Source organism: Fusarium subglutinans, assembly GCF_013396075.1.
Source record: "Fusarium subglutinans strain NRRL 66333 chromosome Unknown NRRL66333_c0000001, whole genome shotgun sequence".
NCBI lineage: Eukaryota > Fungi > Ascomycota > Sordariomycetes > Hypocreales > Nectriaceae > Fusarium > Fusarium subglutinans.
Window position 1 is genome coordinate 473,205 of NW_023502064.1, and position 17,429 is coordinate 490,633.

The 17,429-nt window shown below is 49.5% G+C and overlaps 5 protein-coding genes across 5 annotated transcripts; 3 read left to right on the top strand and 2 right to left on the bottom strand.

Annotated features, from left to right (window-relative positions):
• Positions 1 to 89: 89 nt before the first annotated feature.
• Positions 90 to 1,722, bottom strand: FSUBG_154 (COP9 signalosome complex subunit 1 (G pathway suppressor 1); the record flags this gene model as incomplete). Its single annotated transcript, XM_036679217.1, has 5 exons — positions 90 to 323; positions 372 to 1,133; positions 1,184 to 1,464; positions 1,523 to 1,567; positions 1,653 to 1,722. 5 exons carry the CDS (start codon positions 1,720 to 1,722, stop codon positions 90 to 92), a joined length of 1,392 nt encoding a protein of 463 aa, XP_036544292.1.
• A 5,141-nt stretch (positions 1,723 to 6,863) lies between these two features.
• On the top strand, positions 6,864 to 9,961 carry FSUBG_155 (transcriptional activator Mut3p; the record flags this gene model as incomplete). Its single annotated transcript, XM_036679228.1, has 4 exons — positions 6,864 to 7,113; positions 7,212 to 8,592; positions 8,652 to 9,036; positions 9,089 to 9,961. The coding sequence occupies 4 exons, from the start codon at positions 6,864 to 6,866 to the stop codon at positions 9,959 to 9,961; spliced, it is 2,889 nt and encodes a 962-aa protein (XP_036544293.1).
• A 937-nt stretch (positions 9,962 to 10,898) lies between these two features.
• On the top strand, positions 10,899 to 12,746 carry FSUBG_156 (prolidase; the record flags this gene model as incomplete). The annotated part of the gene is made up of 5 exons (XM_036679239.1): positions 10,899 to 11,011; positions 11,088 to 11,155; positions 11,226 to 11,352; positions 11,400 to 12,473; positions 12,527 to 12,746. 5 exons carry the CDS (start codon positions 10,899 to 10,901, stop codon positions 12,744 to 12,746), a joined length of 1,602 nt encoding a protein of 533 aa, XP_036544294.1.
• A 386-nt stretch (positions 12,747 to 13,132) lies between these two features.
• FSUBG_157 (EMP47 golgi membrane) lies at positions 13,133 to 14,523 on the bottom strand (the record flags this gene model as incomplete). Its single annotated transcript, XM_036679250.1, has 2 exons — positions 13,133 to 14,348; positions 14,429 to 14,523. The coding sequence occupies 2 exons, from the start codon at positions 14,521 to 14,523 to the stop codon at positions 13,133 to 13,135; spliced, it is 1,311 nt and encodes a 436-aa protein (XP_036544295.1).
• Positions 14,524 to 15,770: 1,247 nt separating this feature from the next.
• FSUBG_158 (dolichyl pyrophosphate Glc1Man9 c2 alpha-1 3-glucosyltransferase) lies at positions 15,771 to 17,388 on the top strand (the record flags this gene model as incomplete). Its single annotated transcript, XM_036679261.1, has 3 exons — positions 15,771 to 15,847; positions 15,903 to 16,669; positions 16,727 to 17,388. The coding sequence occupies 3 exons, from the start codon at positions 15,771 to 15,773 to the stop codon at positions 17,386 to 17,388; spliced, it is 1,506 nt and encodes a 501-aa protein (XP_036544296.1).
• Between the last annotated feature and the right edge of the window lie 41 nt (positions 17,389 to 17,429).

Consider the following 17,429-nt stretch of genomic DNA (forward strand, 5'->3'; position numbering starts at 1 on the left):
CTTGTGATACCCAGTTCGTCCTGCTTCTTCGCTGGATCAGTCGACAAGGGCCAAGGCGCACAATCTTTTACCATTATGCACCGAAATTTCTAGGCCTCGACGGCGCCTGCTTGTCCCGGTGCCTTGCCCTCACCGTACCACTGCTCATCTATTCCGCGACCACCAAGGCCAGGTCCTTTTGACCTTCCTGCAACCTCGAGACCAGCAGCAATGAGGTTGATGCGACGGAGTCTCTCCTTGGCCTCCTCCTCGTACTTGGTAGCGACCTCAAGTGCTTGCTTCTGCATATCAAGTCTCGGGTTGGGTTGTTCTGCAATGAGCAACTATAGACAATCAGTAAATGGTCAAGATAAGAAAAAAAGGTTGCCTACCTGCTCCTTGATATCTAGACGGGCCTTGAGAATTCCTTCGCGGATCATAGATACGAGCTCCATCTCGACTGACTCTCCATCGTGCGCAAATGCTTGGTTCAAGCTCTCGAGGGTGACACATGAGAATGGTATGAAGTACTGGACAATGCATTTTCTTCGGATCTGTGAGTAGAGGGATGGGACGTGGCGCTGTAGGTAAATGTCCAGGAGACAGTCGTTTCGAATGGACTCGAGAATAGCAAGGCAGCTTGAGTATCTGCCATTGACAAAAAGGCTGATGGCCTTGCGGACGTGCGACTCGTGTTCTAGGAATGAACGAAACGACTGGTTTTCCAAGACTAGAGTTTGAAGTTCCTGTCTGTCCATAGTCGCCAGGGCAAGGAGACCTCCATAAACTGCAATGTCGTTGGGGCTAGCGATGTGGTTGTATTGCGCAGGCGGTATGGTGAAGTCGACTTGGAGAAAGTTGTTGGCTGCATCCCTGTAGTGCTTGAGGCCAAGGAGCGCAATACCGGAGACAAGTTTTGTGTATGGCTGATATAAACGTTCCTCCTCACCACTCTGAACACCGACGATCTTACCCAGATTGTTCAGAACCATGGTCCAGTCCCGTCGAGCGATGTAGACATTCACGAGATGGATGCCGCAATCGATAATGTGTTTGGTGGTGGTGACGTCCTGGCGCATGCGATTGTACGCCTCGGCGGCTGCCTCTAAATATCCGGTCTTTTCAAAATGCAAACCCAAATCTTCGTTTCCCATCTACTAAAGTTAGAAACTTATATTCACAGAGTTTTGAAATCTTCACGCACTCGGATGCTCTCTTTGATCAGATTGTGTTTGTATTGCTTAAGCTGGGTTTCGAGCCGTCCAGCTTCCGCCTTGTTCTCGCGCTCGACTGTATCGATCCATGCTTGATCTTTTTGGGCGTCGGGGTCGTCAGGAGCAGCAAGTCGAATGCAGCCCCAAGCTTCGATGTATAGGGCCACATCTGAGCCTTGCTTGATCTCAGCGATAGCAGTCTTGAGCGCGTCGATACAAAGTGGTACTGAAGACTTTCCGACGTGGATGAGGCGATCGATTCTTGTTCGCCCTAAATGAACTGTCAGCTGGCACATCGAGATGGTACCAGTGAGACCGGATTGACTGACCGGTGTAATTCTGGATATAGAGATCGAGATCGAGCTTTGGTTGTTCTGAAGATGCAACTCAGCACATGATTCTAATCGCATGTTGAAGCCAGTGTTCACGGCTTTGACGACAACCAGCAGCTCAACGAACCTTGGACAATGATGCCACCCGTGTTTCTCATATGGGCAAAGTAAGCCGCCAAGGGACTTGATTCAGACATCTCGAAGCTGTGCGTAGCTCATACACACCCAGACACGCCTATTAAACAATGTGGGATGGATACAAAGAGCTATCTGTAACTTGACGTGTGCTTTGGTGGATAGCAATCACTTGCTGCTGCTAGGTAAGGTAGGCTAGGTTAGGCTACAGTGGGGTAAGACAAGGTGGGGGAGGCTCGGTGAGTGAGCAGCCAGACCGGGGCAACATGGGTCAACCTCGGTGAGCCAAGGTGAGGATTTGGTGGCGGTAAGTGGGGAGCCGACTCGGTCCCGAGCCTCCCATGACATCCAGCTTCGGTTCTTGGTTGCTGACGATCAAAAAAAGAAGCTTTTTGACTCCAGCAAGGCTAGCCTCAGGTTTGACTCAGGACTTCGTGATGACGTTCTGCGACTTTTCCTGACAATTAATGCGCATAATGCAACTTTCAATTGGAGACTTTACGTACAGTGTTCTCCTGATACGGCAGAGGCACAGATGCATGTTGGCACATCAGCAATATTCTGGAGCTGAGCGCTTGGATGAGGGTCCCAATGCAGCATGTCCGCTCTTTCACGAGGACAAAGTGACTGTGACATTCAGGCCCGGGCAGGAAATAACCACCTGCCTAGTTGCGAACATTGTGAGCGTTTTTCACCATTGAGTTAACGTTACGACGATCAAGAGACCCTGAATTATCAGACAATCTAGAGTCTAGACAATGTGCTGGAACATGGCTGCAGATGTTGTGACTGGCAGGGTAATGCTAGTTCCGGACGTGTTAACTCTATTCAATTATAGTTGAGTTAGGTCGTTTTGACTGAGAGTTGATGTTTCTGGAAAAACAGACGTTGTTCATTAGGCTCAAGCAAGGCCTGGTCAAGTTTGATTGAAACTTTGTAGAAGAGGTCAAAACAAAGCTTGAACGCCAAGACCAATGCCAAGACTTGTTGCAACACAAATCTACGGCAGATAATTCTGAATCGCTCTCTGACCCGACTTTATCGGCCGAAGGAGATGCATATTTTTGGACCAAAGAACCACGACGGTTCCAGCTTAGCGATGGGTCTCTAGAGCGATAGAGAACCACTGGCACCTTTTCCACCAATAGATCCTGAATCTAAAGTGAATCAGAACCGCGAAGACGCGAGAGGGCCCTCTGTCTGATTCGGCTGCGCCGTTTAGAGCTAGAGCCCAGGCAGGTCAGGGAACGGAGGAAACCCGGGTGAGAGCCGGAGATTGAGGTTAGGATCCATACATCCATCCATCTCCATCCATTCTGTGTGTGTCAAGTTCGGTTTAGTTGGATGATGTCATGTCCAACGCACAGATTCTTCACCTGGTCGTCGTGATCCTCTTCCCAATTCGATTCTCGGGTACGTGAAGAGAATTCGAATCACATTGCATGATGGTCACTACCCAACATGCATGTGGCGCCTTGTTCTCATGCGTGGCGGGCCAGAAGCCACATGAATAGGGATCATCCCGCCCGTCAGCTTCCGTGACTCCCGGAGCCGATGCAATGGTGGTTTCTGGATTCAGTTCAATATCAATTTGTAGGTACTGTACTGTACCAACACGCTCTGCATCTAACTATTTTGATTTTGGACCCTGCTTCTTCTCGCAAACGCTACGGGTTAAAGCATCTCTGTTAGTGTTTGGTTTATCTTATGCTTGTCTCCGTTGCTGCAGCCTGGGTCACACTTCAGCCAGTGCATTAGACTAGACTCTCAATAAGGTATGAACAAAGTTGGAGCGGTCTACTGCTGTTGCGAATAGAGTTGACTGTGATTTTCATTGATCAACACGCAAATTTCAACGCTGCCAATCGACCCCAAATAAAATGCCAGCAATGACGTTTGGTTCCTGTCGTCAACACCATCTTCAATGGCTTTATCTCGCGATTCCGAGACCCTCTTGGCCTCTCGTCTAGAGACTCTTGCCACAGCTTCATCAGCGCAGATAACACGGGAACAAGATCAATCCCCATAAGTTTATGCCGCTGGGGCTTAGGTTTGCCTAGTGCAGCCACTCACAAGCCTGCCCGGGCTAGGCCATGCAAGTCTCGTCAGGGTGAATTGGATTGGATGCGATCTAGCTGACGACAAGGTTGGTCCAGAGCGTTTTGCGCCTTTGGGCGGTTCATTCATTGCCCCTAGGGAGTTAGTGAGTGTCTTCGAACCCAATTAGCGGGTGCTTAAAATTACTGCTGGGTACTGGTACTCGCGACTCGAGGCGTTGGAACGGTATCAGACCGTAATCAATGGCGTAGTGGTCGTCTACAGCAGCCAGCAGCCCGTGGTCCCTGAAAGTTGTATCGGTCTCATTTCAGTGCTTCAATTAACGACATCCATTGAAGAAAGAAGACGCTGGCCATCTTGAATCCGCCGGTGCAACAGCTTGTGCTTGTGCATGCGACGGCGCTGAGCGGCCGGTTGGTCCCAAAATGCAAAGGGGGTCTGTTCCTGAGACTGACTGCGAGTTTATTTTGCGGCCGCGCGGCTTTGGGGTTGATGGATGTATCCGTCCACTTGCAGGGCCCTGAGCAGTGGAGATGGCTTCTCTTTTCTAGAGGTCGCCGTCCCGTCATAGCCGTGATCCTGCTGTAGCTGCGCACGAGTTGGTACTGCAATGTGTTATTCGTGTTTCCAATTCCTTCTTGTTTGATGAGAAGAAGCGTTGTCGAAGGAAAGCCCCGGTAAACCAGCCACCGACGCGTTTTACGAGGTGATAGTCTATTTGGGGGCATGGACCTGACTCACTTGGGCAATGCGCCAAGTGATAGTCTCTAGAGAATCTGGGTAAGATAAGTCTTGATGAACAGCATCAACGACTTCTGTAACTATTCAGCGACGCAATGGGACACTATTGGCGTTATGCGCGTGGTTTCTCAAGGAAGCCCGCAGTACAACACAAGACAAAACGACACATGAGGCATGGAGATACTGTAGTTATCTCAAGACGAGGGGGTTCTTTTGTACATAAGTCAGTAACAGCGAGCAACTCAAAAAACTGGTACCTGTCTAAAAGGTATACGCTGGATCCAATGTCACCTCACCTCCCTGCCCTGGTAAACTTGGAGGCCGATCCCCCCTGCAGTAACAAAATGACCTCCAGAGGACAGTGTGACATTTCAGAAGCCGTCTTTTCCTTGAACCCTTCCGTCTCGGTCATTTCCCCTTGGTAGGTAGAATTGCGCAACGCCGCCGTAATGTGTGATGCTCCAAATGAGGTTCCTCAACCTGACATCGTGAGTTGATCGCGACTGAAATTAATATTCGTACTTTTAATTTTGAAATGGCTGAACAACCTCTTTTGCTTTCTGTTTCTTGGCTGACCTAACTGTACGGGTTATTTCATGGCTGTTACACCCGCAACCTTAACTCAATTATCCCTTGCTCTACGTTGCATTCAAAACATCAAGCTTTCAGTCTCTTGACGCGTCCGCAATCTTTCCAATTGCCGTTGTTCCTTTTCATACTGATCGCTTAGAGTGCAGCGGTTTCACAGCGACAGCCATTCTTGGGCCATTGGAAGTTGGTCGAAATGACATTGCGCGTCTTGTGCTGGGCTGCTCCCTCTGGTGCTCATGCCACTCATTCATCCACTAGCCTTTGATTTTACTTGGCTTCAACTCTTGGCTCGACATGTTTTGTGCCTTGGTATTGCTTGGCACTAGAATTTCCCAGCCTTTGTGTCTCATCATCCCTTTGGCAACTCTGGTTTGCCAGCCCTGGGTCTTGGTAGAATCTTAGCATCTGCCACCATCTCTTTGGAGACCTGAATATTACCCTCAAAGGTGGCCTCACCTATCGTATCTGCATCCTCTCACTAGTCACTTACGATTGAGACATGAACGTGAAAGACCGAGGTACCAGGCTGTACCGTGCTGATAATACGGTATCAAGTACCGTGGTCATTGGCTCCGCCTAAGGACCCCATCCAAAGCCCCAAAACCAGCCCAGGCTCGGGCAGGCTCAGACTCAGACTGGACTGAGACTGAGGTCCTTTTGGAGAGCCCGTTCGAGTTACCGTCTCTGCGACTCCACCTTCTTTCGTTGTTCTCCCCTCTCTCGTTCGCTCTCGTTCGCTCACCCCGTTTTGTTCGTAGGTTACCTAACTAACTACCTGTTGTTGCGAGCTGCTGTAGTATTGTCGCTTGTACTGGGCTTGTTACTCTCCTGTTGTTGCTCAATCCAAACCAAAGCGGATCATCCGTATCCGCCTCGGTCGCGAAACCCGCCCGCTACAACTGGGCTCTCTCACTCATCCCTTTCTCTTTGACTTGGAACAGTTTAGTCCCTTCTGGCTCAGTCCATACCCAGTTCAGTTCAGTTAGGTTCCGTCAAGTCAAGTCAGTGCAGTGCAGCGCGCTACGGGGCGGTACTTGCTACGACAGGCTATCCCCCGTCTATTGCCCAACACCAGCGCCAGGGCACTCACTCTCAGACTCTCTCTACCAGGGCGCTTCCCCCCATCATCACCATCTCATTTCAGTCTTGGATACCTACCGACCTCACTCTTCTATTTCTATTCTTGACCCTGCCATTTGCTTCGCAGGAACTTTAACTGAACTCTCTTGAACGCTGATGGCCTAGGCCGTGAGTCTTTGGGGCGATTGGGATATGGGCTACCACTTGCCTCACAACTTACACTTGCGACCCTGCAACTGTAACTGTATCTGCACCTCATTCACTCTGTACTCCCTTTGACTCTCTTCGACTCTTCTCGACTGCCCGCTTCAATCAATTCCCAGTTCTGCCGCACGGCAGCGGCGACAACGACGACGACATTTCCTTTCTCGACCCTTGTCATAATAATACCCAGCTCGTTATTTCCTTTTCGTCCTGGCCAAGAGGCCCATTAACTGGTGAGTGAAAACCTGTAACATCAATCACCCGCCCGTCGGCTCTCCCCGTCGTTCCTTGGCACCTCAGCATTGTGCCCCGAACTCACCTCCTCTTCTCTACCTGGCATTCGCATCAACATTGTACGTTGCGCTGTATCCTTACAAGGAAACTGTCCCATCTGCGAGTTCAATCGGCGATGGGGCCCTAGCCTTTGCCAAGACACTCCAAATTTCATACCCCGATCACCTTATCCCCTCAATTCACCAATGTCGAGTAGTTAACTCCATGGTCCTTTGCTAATTCAACCAAGTTCGACATGCCTCCGGACGTCGGTGACAACGACGCTGGCCAGTCGGCTCACGACTGGCACGATGATGCTCCATCGCCGTCAGCGAGCATCAAGTCCGACAACGATCTTGACGAAGACGGCAACCCACAACCTGGCGCGTCATCCCAACCGATTCAGAAGCGACGACGAGTAACGCGCGCATGCGATGAATGCCGACGGAAGAAGATTAAATGTGACGGCAAGCAACCATGCACGCACTGCTCCGTCTATAGTTATGGTACGCGGCTTCTATCTAATTTATCGCTCAATCGCTTGTTCTTATACACTTTAACCCTCATACTGGAAAACGACGCAGTGGCTGACCGTTACATGCAGAATGCACGTACGATAAACCTTCAAACAGGAGAAGAAACCCGGCCCCACAGTACATCGAAGCCCTGGAAAGTCGACTGCAACGCGCCGAGTCTCTACTTCACAAATTTATGCCCGATGTCGACCTTGCCGACCCGAATCTTGATCCAGCAATTCAGCAAGAATTCCGTAATCGCGAAAATGCTCGTGCCCAAGCCTCCAAGGCTCGACAGCCTCCTCCACCACCACCACCCCAGCCTGAGCAGAATGAAGCCCATCTGACTTCGATGATCGATTCCGTTGGCCAACTTGATATCGACGAGAAGGGAAGTTTGGAATTTCATGGCAACTCCTCAGGCGCTGTGTTCTTGAAACGTATGAAGGATCATTTCAGAGGAATGCTTGGTTCGTCCTCAAAAGCTCCGTTTCTGCCTCGTGCCGAACGACCGGCTGGTCTGGAGTCGCCTTCATTATCTTCGGTCGGAACACCCTTCTCAGCAGTTCCAAGCTACCCAGAGCTCCCGCCAAAGGATGTTGCCCGGAAGCTGTGCTATTATTCCCTCAGCTGCGCGACATGTCTCGTCCGAATCCTTCACGTTCCCACTTTCTACGAGCAAATGGACAAGATTTACGAACGACCATTGGATAATCTAACAAAGGACGAAACGCAATATCTTGGACTATTATTCTCCGTCATGTCTCTTGGGTGTATGTACAACAATCTCGACGATAACGACCCAGGAAGCATGCCCTATCAGGATGCGACAGAAGAGGGTCTCAAATACTACAATGCTGCGCGATCGGTATTACACGATGTGACCGATTGTCGCGACCTTATTTCACTACAAGCTCTTCTATTCATTATTCTTTTCCTCCAAGCCACCTCGAATCTCAGCAGCTGCTATTCCTTCGTTGGTATTGCGCTGCGCTCGTCACTCCGAATAGGCCTTCATCGACACTTGCAGCACGAAAAAATCGATCCGATCGAGCAGGAAGTCCGGAAACGTGTGTTCTACGTGGTTCGACAAATGGATATCTATGTTTCTACATTACTTGGCTTTCCTCTCCTCCTTAACGTGGACGATATCGATCAGCCATTCCCCTTGGAAGTTGACGACGAGTTTATTACACACACCGGAATTTTGCGACCACCGCCTGGATCACCATCTTTCTTCCAAGCGTTCAACGCCCATTCAGAACTCATGGAAATCTTGGCAAAGGTTACGAAATACGTCTATCCAACCAAGGGATTGGGCCAGACCGCTGCAAAAGACAGCAAACCTGCCTCCACCTATCTAATTAGTTATGGCCGCATCAAGGAAATTGAAGCTGAGCTTCATTCTTGGTTTGAGAGGCTGCCTCAGCATTGGCGCCCAAGCGGTGAGGGGCCAATTGAGACGGTTCGGTAAGTGTAGCAATGATGTATTTGAACAAACTGTAAAGCATTACTAACCAAGGTGACAGAATCCGTCATTTGTTGAGATTTGCCTATGCACATGTCCAACTTGTGCTATACCGACCGTTCTTGCACTACGTCTCTCCTCGTTTGAGTCACGGAAGCAAGGTCGATGAGCTATCATATGCTTGTGCAGCCGCAGCAATCAGCGTCTCTCGTAACATTGTGCATATTGGATTGGAAATCCGCAAACAGCGGGTTCTCAGTGGACCGTACTGGTTCATGCTGTACACTGAGTTCTTTGCCGTCCTGTCCCTTGTGTTCTATGCTACAGAAAACCCCGAGAAACCCGGTTCCGGCGAGGTTCTAGCAGATGCTCGAGCTGGAAGACAAATGATTGCAGCCCTGGCGGAGAAGAGCATGTCGGCCGAACGAGTTACCAGTGCCCTCAAGGTATGACCTAAATATTTGAACCCTTGTAATTTTACTGACGTTATCGAAACAGGCTCTATTTGATCAATTACCAGAGCAATTGGATGCTGGAGCGATGCGACAAGCACCTTCAAAGAAAAGACCCGCCCCTACAGGACGGCCTTCCTCTGTTTCGTCTCATCACACTCCAATTCCTGCAAGCATGTCCTCGATAGGAACGACAGACTTCACTCGTGCAAGCCAGATGTCAACAAGTTCCTATCCTACAACCTTGTCCCAAGGAACGATGGATCTGCCCGGAGGAGGCATGACAGCCTTCCAAGATAACACTTTCTCAGCCAACTTTGGTGATTTCATGTCTCCCGATTTGCAACGAAGCACCCCAGAGTCGACAAGCAGCGCGGCGACAAGTACTCAGCGCTACCCCTACGCAGGACAGCAAATGGGTATGCACAACCCTGTCAACAAACTCGACTCGCTCATGTTCCCGTCCGAGGATCCTTTTGCCTATCCGAACCAACCTATGATGGAACTGGGATTCCCGGGCAAGACAGACCAACCCACGACTATGGGAGACCAGAACCAAGATATGCAACTCTTCTTGACTGGAACTTTCGACGACGTGGAAAGCCAGATCTTTGGACAACCACCGCCCTACATGATGCACCAGCAGGGCCAGCCCATGATGAGTGCACCGAGCCACCAACCGATGTTCGCCAGTCCATCAGCCATAATGGGAATGCAGCCCGGTCAACCGATGATGCAGCAACGGCGACCAGTGTCACAAACGCACGCAATTCATCAAGGGCACGCCATGTCAAACCGACGAGCGCACGCACAGCGGCATCAAGAAAGGCAAATACAACAAATGTTTACGGAACAGGGCATGCAGGCGGATTGGGGAGGCTTCTTTGGCTCTGGAAGAGGAGGATTCCAAGGAATGTAACGGTCGCTACATTTGATACCCACTCATGATACGGGAGGACGGAAAGCGCGCGAGGCGTCGGCTAGTGATTTTGATCTTGATTTTTATTTCATGGGAAGAGCGATTTTGATTTGGAACGGAGTGCTTGGGCTGTCTGTTAAAGGGGCTAGGATACCACGGTTGAAGAGTATGGCACAGGAATGATCGCGTTTTTAGATATGGCCAACGCACATAGACGGCGGCTGGGACTGTTGTACACTTGGACAAACATTGGATTGTCTGTTGAGGTTGAAGTCGAAGTGGATGTGAAGAGAGGAGGGAAGCTGAATGAAAGGTGTAGGATCATGGAGGAGAAGACTACTTGCTAGGACTGCAATGAATTCAGCTTTGAGTACAGATTCATCCAATTGTAATGAGACTTGCCACCAAGCAATATGAAACATTGAAAGTGGTTGACTGAGTATCAAATATGCATTTTGTATCGCTTGGCTCGGAGATACGAGATCTTTCAGCCACTGGAACAAGATCAGATCGTCCCGTAATCTAATCTACCTTTTCCTCAACAATTCCACGGCAGCGGACTAAAAGCGTCTCATACTCGATCTGGTTGCGCCATGAAATGGATGAATTAGTGCAGTTGGGCTTAGAAGGGGCGTTATCGGGGGGTTACGATACGCTGTGACCACTCCCGATGAGCACCGCAAGGAAGCGATACGGGGGAGACTATGGCTGACTTATTGGGGGCGGATACTGTAACTCCAACTGTAGCTGTAACTGTAGCTTTAGTGTATGTGTTATCACATGAAACTTGAACCTTCCTCTCTTCTCAATAAACAACACGTACCTATTCTTGAGTAAATCTTTTCGTCCCTCTCGGCCCTTTTTTCAACACGCTCATTCGATCCTACATACGAGTCAACAAGGCTGTACTGTACTGTAATTATTTATGTGCACGCAGATGGCGCCGCCGATAACGCCGCCGAAGCCCGTCTGCGGGGAGCAGAGGCCTCAAGCACGTGAAAGAAGGTCGATGAGCTACGAGTTTGTGCTTGAGGATGAATTTGATGCGCTGTGAGTTGATCTTGGGCTCTTATGCCCTTGTTAGTGTTGCGTACTGCTCAGATCACTGACTCGGGCTTCGTGGCAGATGTGTTGAGGTAAAGAAGAGTGACGATGACTACGGCGGCAAAAGCAGCAGCGGTAACAAATATCCTGGTATGTTCAAAGAAGCTCTAGTTATCTCACATGTCCTTCATATGCAAACGAGTACTGATATGTCATGAAGCAAAACTCCATGCGCGCAAAGTCGTCAAAGAGCTCGGCGTTACTGATGGACTCATCTATCTTCCTGGCGAGCCTACACGCCTCTATGAGGACTCAGACCAGTCACCCCCTTTCAAGCAACGTAGATAGTATGCTACACAGTCCCGTGAAAGAAAATCTACTGACAAAAGCACAGCTTCTATTACATGACCGGCGTTGACTTTCCCGACTGTGCCGTGACTTACGAAATCGCCATGGATCGTCTCACCCTCTGGATCCCTTATGCTGAGCCGCGACAGGTCTTGTATCACGGCCCAACTCCTGACGCAGCAGAGGCTATGCGCAAATACGACGTCGATGACGTTCGATACACTGCTCAGCTGTCAAAATTCCTTCATGGCCAACTTCGTCCTGAGAAGACTCTCTTTGTCCTTCATTCTGATCAGGCTCCTAAGTTGACTGATCGACCACGTGGGCAGACCCAGATCAACTGCTCCAAGCTGCGACCTGCCATGGATGAGGCCCGTGTAATCAAGACGGAATATGAAGTTGCACTCATCCGTCGGGCTTCACGTATCTCTGCCGCTGCTCATCGTGCTGTGGCTGAACGCCTCCTTTCTATGCGCAACGAGCAAGACGTCGAGGCAGTTCTACTTGCCGCTTGCACTTCGCGTGGTGCTCATGCCCAGGCTTATCCTATTATTGCTGGCGCTGGTGTCAATGCTTCGATTCTACACTACGGAGCCAACAACCAGCCTCTCGAGGGCAAGCAACTGATCGTTGTCGATGCCGGCTGTGAGTATCAGTGCTACGCCAGCGACATCACCCGTACTCTCCCTGTCAGTGGTTCCTTTTCCAAGGAGGCCTCCGCGATCTACTCTATTGTGCAGCGCATGCAGGAAGAGTGTATAGCACGTGTTCGACCTGGCACTGTCTACTACGAACTTCAGCTTCATGCTAGTGATGTAGCTCTTCAAGGCTTGCGCAAGTTGGGTCTTTTGAAGGGCAACTTTGAGGAGATCCAAAAGGCGGGAACCGTCGCTGCTTTCTTTCCCCACGGTCTCGGTCATCATGTTGGTCTTGAGGTTCACGATGTCACTGGCTATGAGCGTCTCTTGATGAGAGATAACTTCCACGTCGAGGGTGGTAAGCGTGAGATGGTGACTGCCACAGCTCTGGTGGCCATGCATCGTATGGCTTCGTCCTCCCCGCCTATAAAGCCAAGACAGTCTCTCCAACCCAATATGATTGTGACAATCGAGCCAGGAATGTAAGTCCTATACCTTCTTCGAAAACGAGGTCCATGAAGCTAATTTATCGAAGCTATTTCTGCCGTCCTTTTATTGAGGGATACTTTTTGAACAACCCGTCACATGCCAAGTTCATTAACCAAGACCTCCTCGAGACATACTACCCAGTTGGTGGTGTTCGCATCGAAGATGACATTCTCGTCACATCCGGAGGCTATGAGAACCTGACCTCTGCTGCCCCCAAGGGTGACGAGATGCTTGATGTGATCAACGGCAGCTTTGAGAAGATTTAATGACGATATGAATGCTTGCATTTAGCTATGAAACTGTCGGCGAGCAAGTTAAGCGAGTCTGAAATGTTTAGTGTTTGAATGCGTGGATTAGTAGTCATGGGTGGTCAGGGAGTGGTCTAATGACGTTGAGTGTATGGTCCAAGTAATGAGAATGCGTCTTGGGTATATGGTCTTTCAGATTTACAATATTGATTTATGATTTTTTCTAATCATCACACTCATTTCTTTTGCTAACATAAAGACTCTCCCATGTACACACGGCTCATGCGTCTAATTTACAAAGCACTGCAGTACCCAGGAACAAGACGTGACGTCAAACCTCACTGTCCAAATACAAGTTCTCCCTTGAATCCATACTCCTCCTCTTTATAGTCCTTCTTATGAGTTTACAGGTACTTCTTGGGCATGGATGAGCGCCGTTTCTTGTAAACGACATAAGCCGCAACGAGAAGACCCTGTGTACCAAGGAAAACAAAGATAAGGAAACGGTGGCCAGGAGTCTTGGCCATGACGGTCTCTGACAAAGAGTTATGGTGGTCAGAGAGGGTGTCCTTGAAGGTACGCTCGGTGGATTGCAGCTTGCGGTTGAGTTCCTTTCGGAGGCCCTGGATATCCTTCTCGAGCTCCAAGACACGGCTGTGCAGAGCAGTGATATCGTCAAGCTTACGCATATCAGCACGGAGCTGGCCGATAAGGGCAGTTAAGTCCTCGTGGCGCTTCTCATCCTGCTGCTGGTGGCGTGAGGAGGTGCGCTGGAGGGAGGCGAGCTGGTGGTTGGTGTTCTGGAGCCGATTGTGCAGATCCATGAACTGAGCCTTGGAAGTCTGGAAGACATCGGGATCTTCATCTGCGTACTCGCCATCGCTTTGCTTGTTGTTACTGTTGGAGGTGTCCTTGACGGGTGGAACACGCTGGTTCTGGTCCTGGTTCTGTCCCTGATTTTGGTTCTGCTTAGGAGGGTCACGAACAGGACCACTGTCGCTGTTATCAGCCATGACAACCATCTTGAAGACCTCAAAAGAATCAGGGTTATCAGGGGTAGCAGCAGTGACACCAAACTGATAACCTGTGGGAATGCTGAACTTGTCTGACTCGAAGCACAGGTTACCATCCAACTCAACACGGAATGTCCTAGCGGTCTGTCGAAGCTTGACCTGCGAGGGTCGGCCGAGGTTGCGATAGTTGTATGGGCAGTGGCCGAACGAGAGCTCATCGACATTGCTTTGCCTTGAATAATCGGTGTTTCCATCGTTCAAGAAACCTCGAACCATACCGCTGGAACCGCCAGAAGTATCAATAACCAGAGCCAAACCGTCGAACTTTCCGACAGTGTAGATGCTTCCAGAGCCGATCGTAGCAGGACCGTTGCGAACAAGCCAGATGTTGAGGTTGCCACGGCCACGATCAGGGCCGTTGGCTCGGAAGTCGACGTCGGCGATCCATTGGTTCCGAAGCAAAGGCTGCTGGCCCCAGACGGCACCTCGTTGGTTGCCAGGCGCAAGAGGTGTCAAGATAATTCGGTTTGAGAGAACCTCGGGCGTGTTGGGGTTGCCTTGGACAGCAAAGTTGGGAATCTGTCCACGAGCTTCGGGTGGGCTTATCCTGTAGACGCAGCATGGGTTAGCAACGTTGGTTCGCTGGACAGTGCAGTACCACAAAGGTACAAAAAAGGTAGAACAAACCTTCCAGCATGACCAAAGCTAAGTTCACTGATGAGATACTGAGCCTGCGACAGGCTTGCTGCCAGCAGCGCAGCCAAAGAGAAAGAGACCTTCATAGCAGCGTAAAAATGGATGCAGATAGAGAGCTTCCAATGGGACCAAAAGACGAAATAAGAACAAGGATAGAACAATATTTCAACCGCAGACAAGACAAGACAAGACAAGACAAGACTAGACTAGACTAGACACCTGCGCAAGACGGACTCACTCCTTTTTCCCAAGTTCGGGTCACGGAAAAAAACGAGCTCGGGAAGTTGAATGGAATGAGCCGAGTTGGTGGAGGCAAGGCTGAGGTCTAAGGACACTTTGCACTATGCAGCCCCTGGAACAAGCGTATACCGTACTTGGTGGTTGGAGTTTAGTAGAGCGGGGGTTTCACTATAGACCAACGACCAAGAGTTAACCATGGGGTTCTGAAAGACAGAATAATGAGGCCTGTAATATAAGAACTGAGATAATGGAAGAACAAAGAATCTATCAATTGATACTCAAACACAATAAGGGAGAGGGAAAAGTCTCATAGGAAGCAGTCGTTGGCTTAATAGAGCCACATATACGATAATTCAACTCAGCCTTGGAAAGGGTTTTGTGGCGCAACCAAATTGGAGCGGCGTGGCTTGATGAAGCCCAGTAAAGAGCATTATTGGTGGATTTGTTAACTAACGAGATGGGAAGCTGGGGAAAAGAGCTCGGGCCGTCGGTAGCTTCAAAGAGAATACGGTGAACCCCTTTCGAGGTGTTTTGAGATTGTGTAATATGATTGAATTGAATTGAATTGAATAATAAGTAAAGCAAGGACTGATTAGGTTAGTAGTTTGGGAGCTGTTTCTGTTACTCAGACGTTGACTGACACGTATTTGCCAGAATAAAGTCAAAGCTATACCCCTGTAAGTGACACCATAGGTAAGGTAGCTGGACCCCAGATTGGACATGTCCAAAAGAGGTCTCAAAGACCATTGTGCGTCTTTAGACTTGCCTTGGTTACTTTAACGGTCTAAAAGCCTTGTCTTAATGTTATTTCATTATTTGAGAAATTGGCCAATAAACTCTGTCAACTCTTACCTCTGGTGAAATGTGTTGAGTGCTTGAAGCTCTGTTGTACTGGTTCCTTAGCTGTCAACTCATGCTAGTGTGTTTTAGTGGGGACATGTGCTTGAACAAACCACCTCATGCCCAAAAAAGAACACGAGCCAATCTCCTTCTCGTCATGACTTGTATCAAGATCTACTTCAACTAATCCCACAGTCACAAGGTCATGAGGCCATCCCCAGCTCCGCGACAACACAAATAGTGACCGCGCATCATGAGCGAACATTACCCAACACTCGCGCAGACGGCGCTTGTCGCTGCCGCCTTCAAAGTCCTCCTGTTCCCCGCATAGTGAGTCTCGTTCCATCATATCCGTCGCGTGCCGTCGCTCACCACCACCGAAAAGCAAATCGACCGACTTTGAAGTCCATCGCAATTGGCTCGCCATCACCAACAGTCTTCCTCTAGAGAAGTGGTACTTCGAAAAGACGTCGGAATGGACCTTGGATTACCCCCCCTTCTTCGCCTACTTCGAATGGATCCTCGCACACGTCGCCCGTCTAATTGATCCCCTCATGGTCAAGGTCTACAACCTCGATTACGAGAGCTGGCAAACGGTCTACTTCCAACGAACTTCTGTCATCATTACAGAGCTTGTGCTGGTCTGGGCCCTTCAGACCTTTATCGACAATGCGCCTCTAAAGTCCCGTCGCGCCGCTCAGGTCGCTGCCCTATCTATCATCCTCTCTCCCGGACTTCTCATTATCGACCATATCCATTTCCAGTACAATGGCTTCATGTATGGAATTCTTGTCATGTCTCTTGTTCTTGCTCGTGAAAAGAACGAGCTACTAACCAGTGGGCTTATCTTTGCTGCCCTCCTATGCTTCAAGCACATTTACTTGTACTTGGCGCCAGCTTATTTCGTATATCTCCTGCGAGCATATTGCTTGTCGTCTAAATCCATCTTCCGAATTCGATTCTTGAATTCGATCAAGCTGGGTTTGGGTATTGGAACCATCTTTGGAGCTGCTTTTGGGCCATTTGCAGCTATGAATCAGATTCCTCAGCTTTTGAGTCGATTATTCCCTTTCTCTCGTGGCCTATGTCACGCTTACTGGGCGCCAAATGTCTGGGCGCTTTACTCTTTTGCGGATCGAATCTTGATTCACAGTGAGTTTCACCTTGATCCAGAACAGCTACCTCAGCCATTGGTCTAACATTCTGTAGTTGCTCCACGCGTTGGCTGGGCTGTCGATAAGAACGCCTTGCAGAGTGTCACTCGTGGTTTAGTTGGAGATACAGCTTTTGCCGTTCTGCCTGAAATCAGCCCAAGAACATGTTTCGTTCTCACATTGTTCTTCCAGTTCCTACCTTTGATCAAGCTATTCTCCCAACCAACCTGGGAGACGTTCATCGGTGCTGTCACCCTATGTGGCTATGCCTCCTTTCTCTTTGGCTGGCACGTTCATGAGAAGGCCATTCTTCTTGTCATCATCCCCTTTAGTCTTATTGCCCTCCGAGACAGACGTCACCTCGGAGCCTTCCGGCCGCTGGCTGTTGCTGGCCATGTATCACTCTTCCCCCTGCTATTCACGCCGGCAGAATTTCCTATCAAGACACTCTACACTATTACCTGGCTTGTTGTTTTCCTCATGGCGTTTGATCGTCTTGCCCCTGCTTCCAACAAGCCCAGGATCTTCCTACTAGACCGATTCAGTACACTGTACATTGCCGTGTGCATCCCACTCATTTTATACTGCTCACTCCTGCACCAGATCATATTTGGCAAGAGCTATGAATTCCTCCCGTTGATGTTTACGAGCTCGTATACTGCGATTGGCGTGGTTGGAAGCTGGTTGGGTTATATGGTTGTGTATTTCACAGCATGAAGTGTTGATGTTAGATACCCAATAGATTTCATATCTTTTCT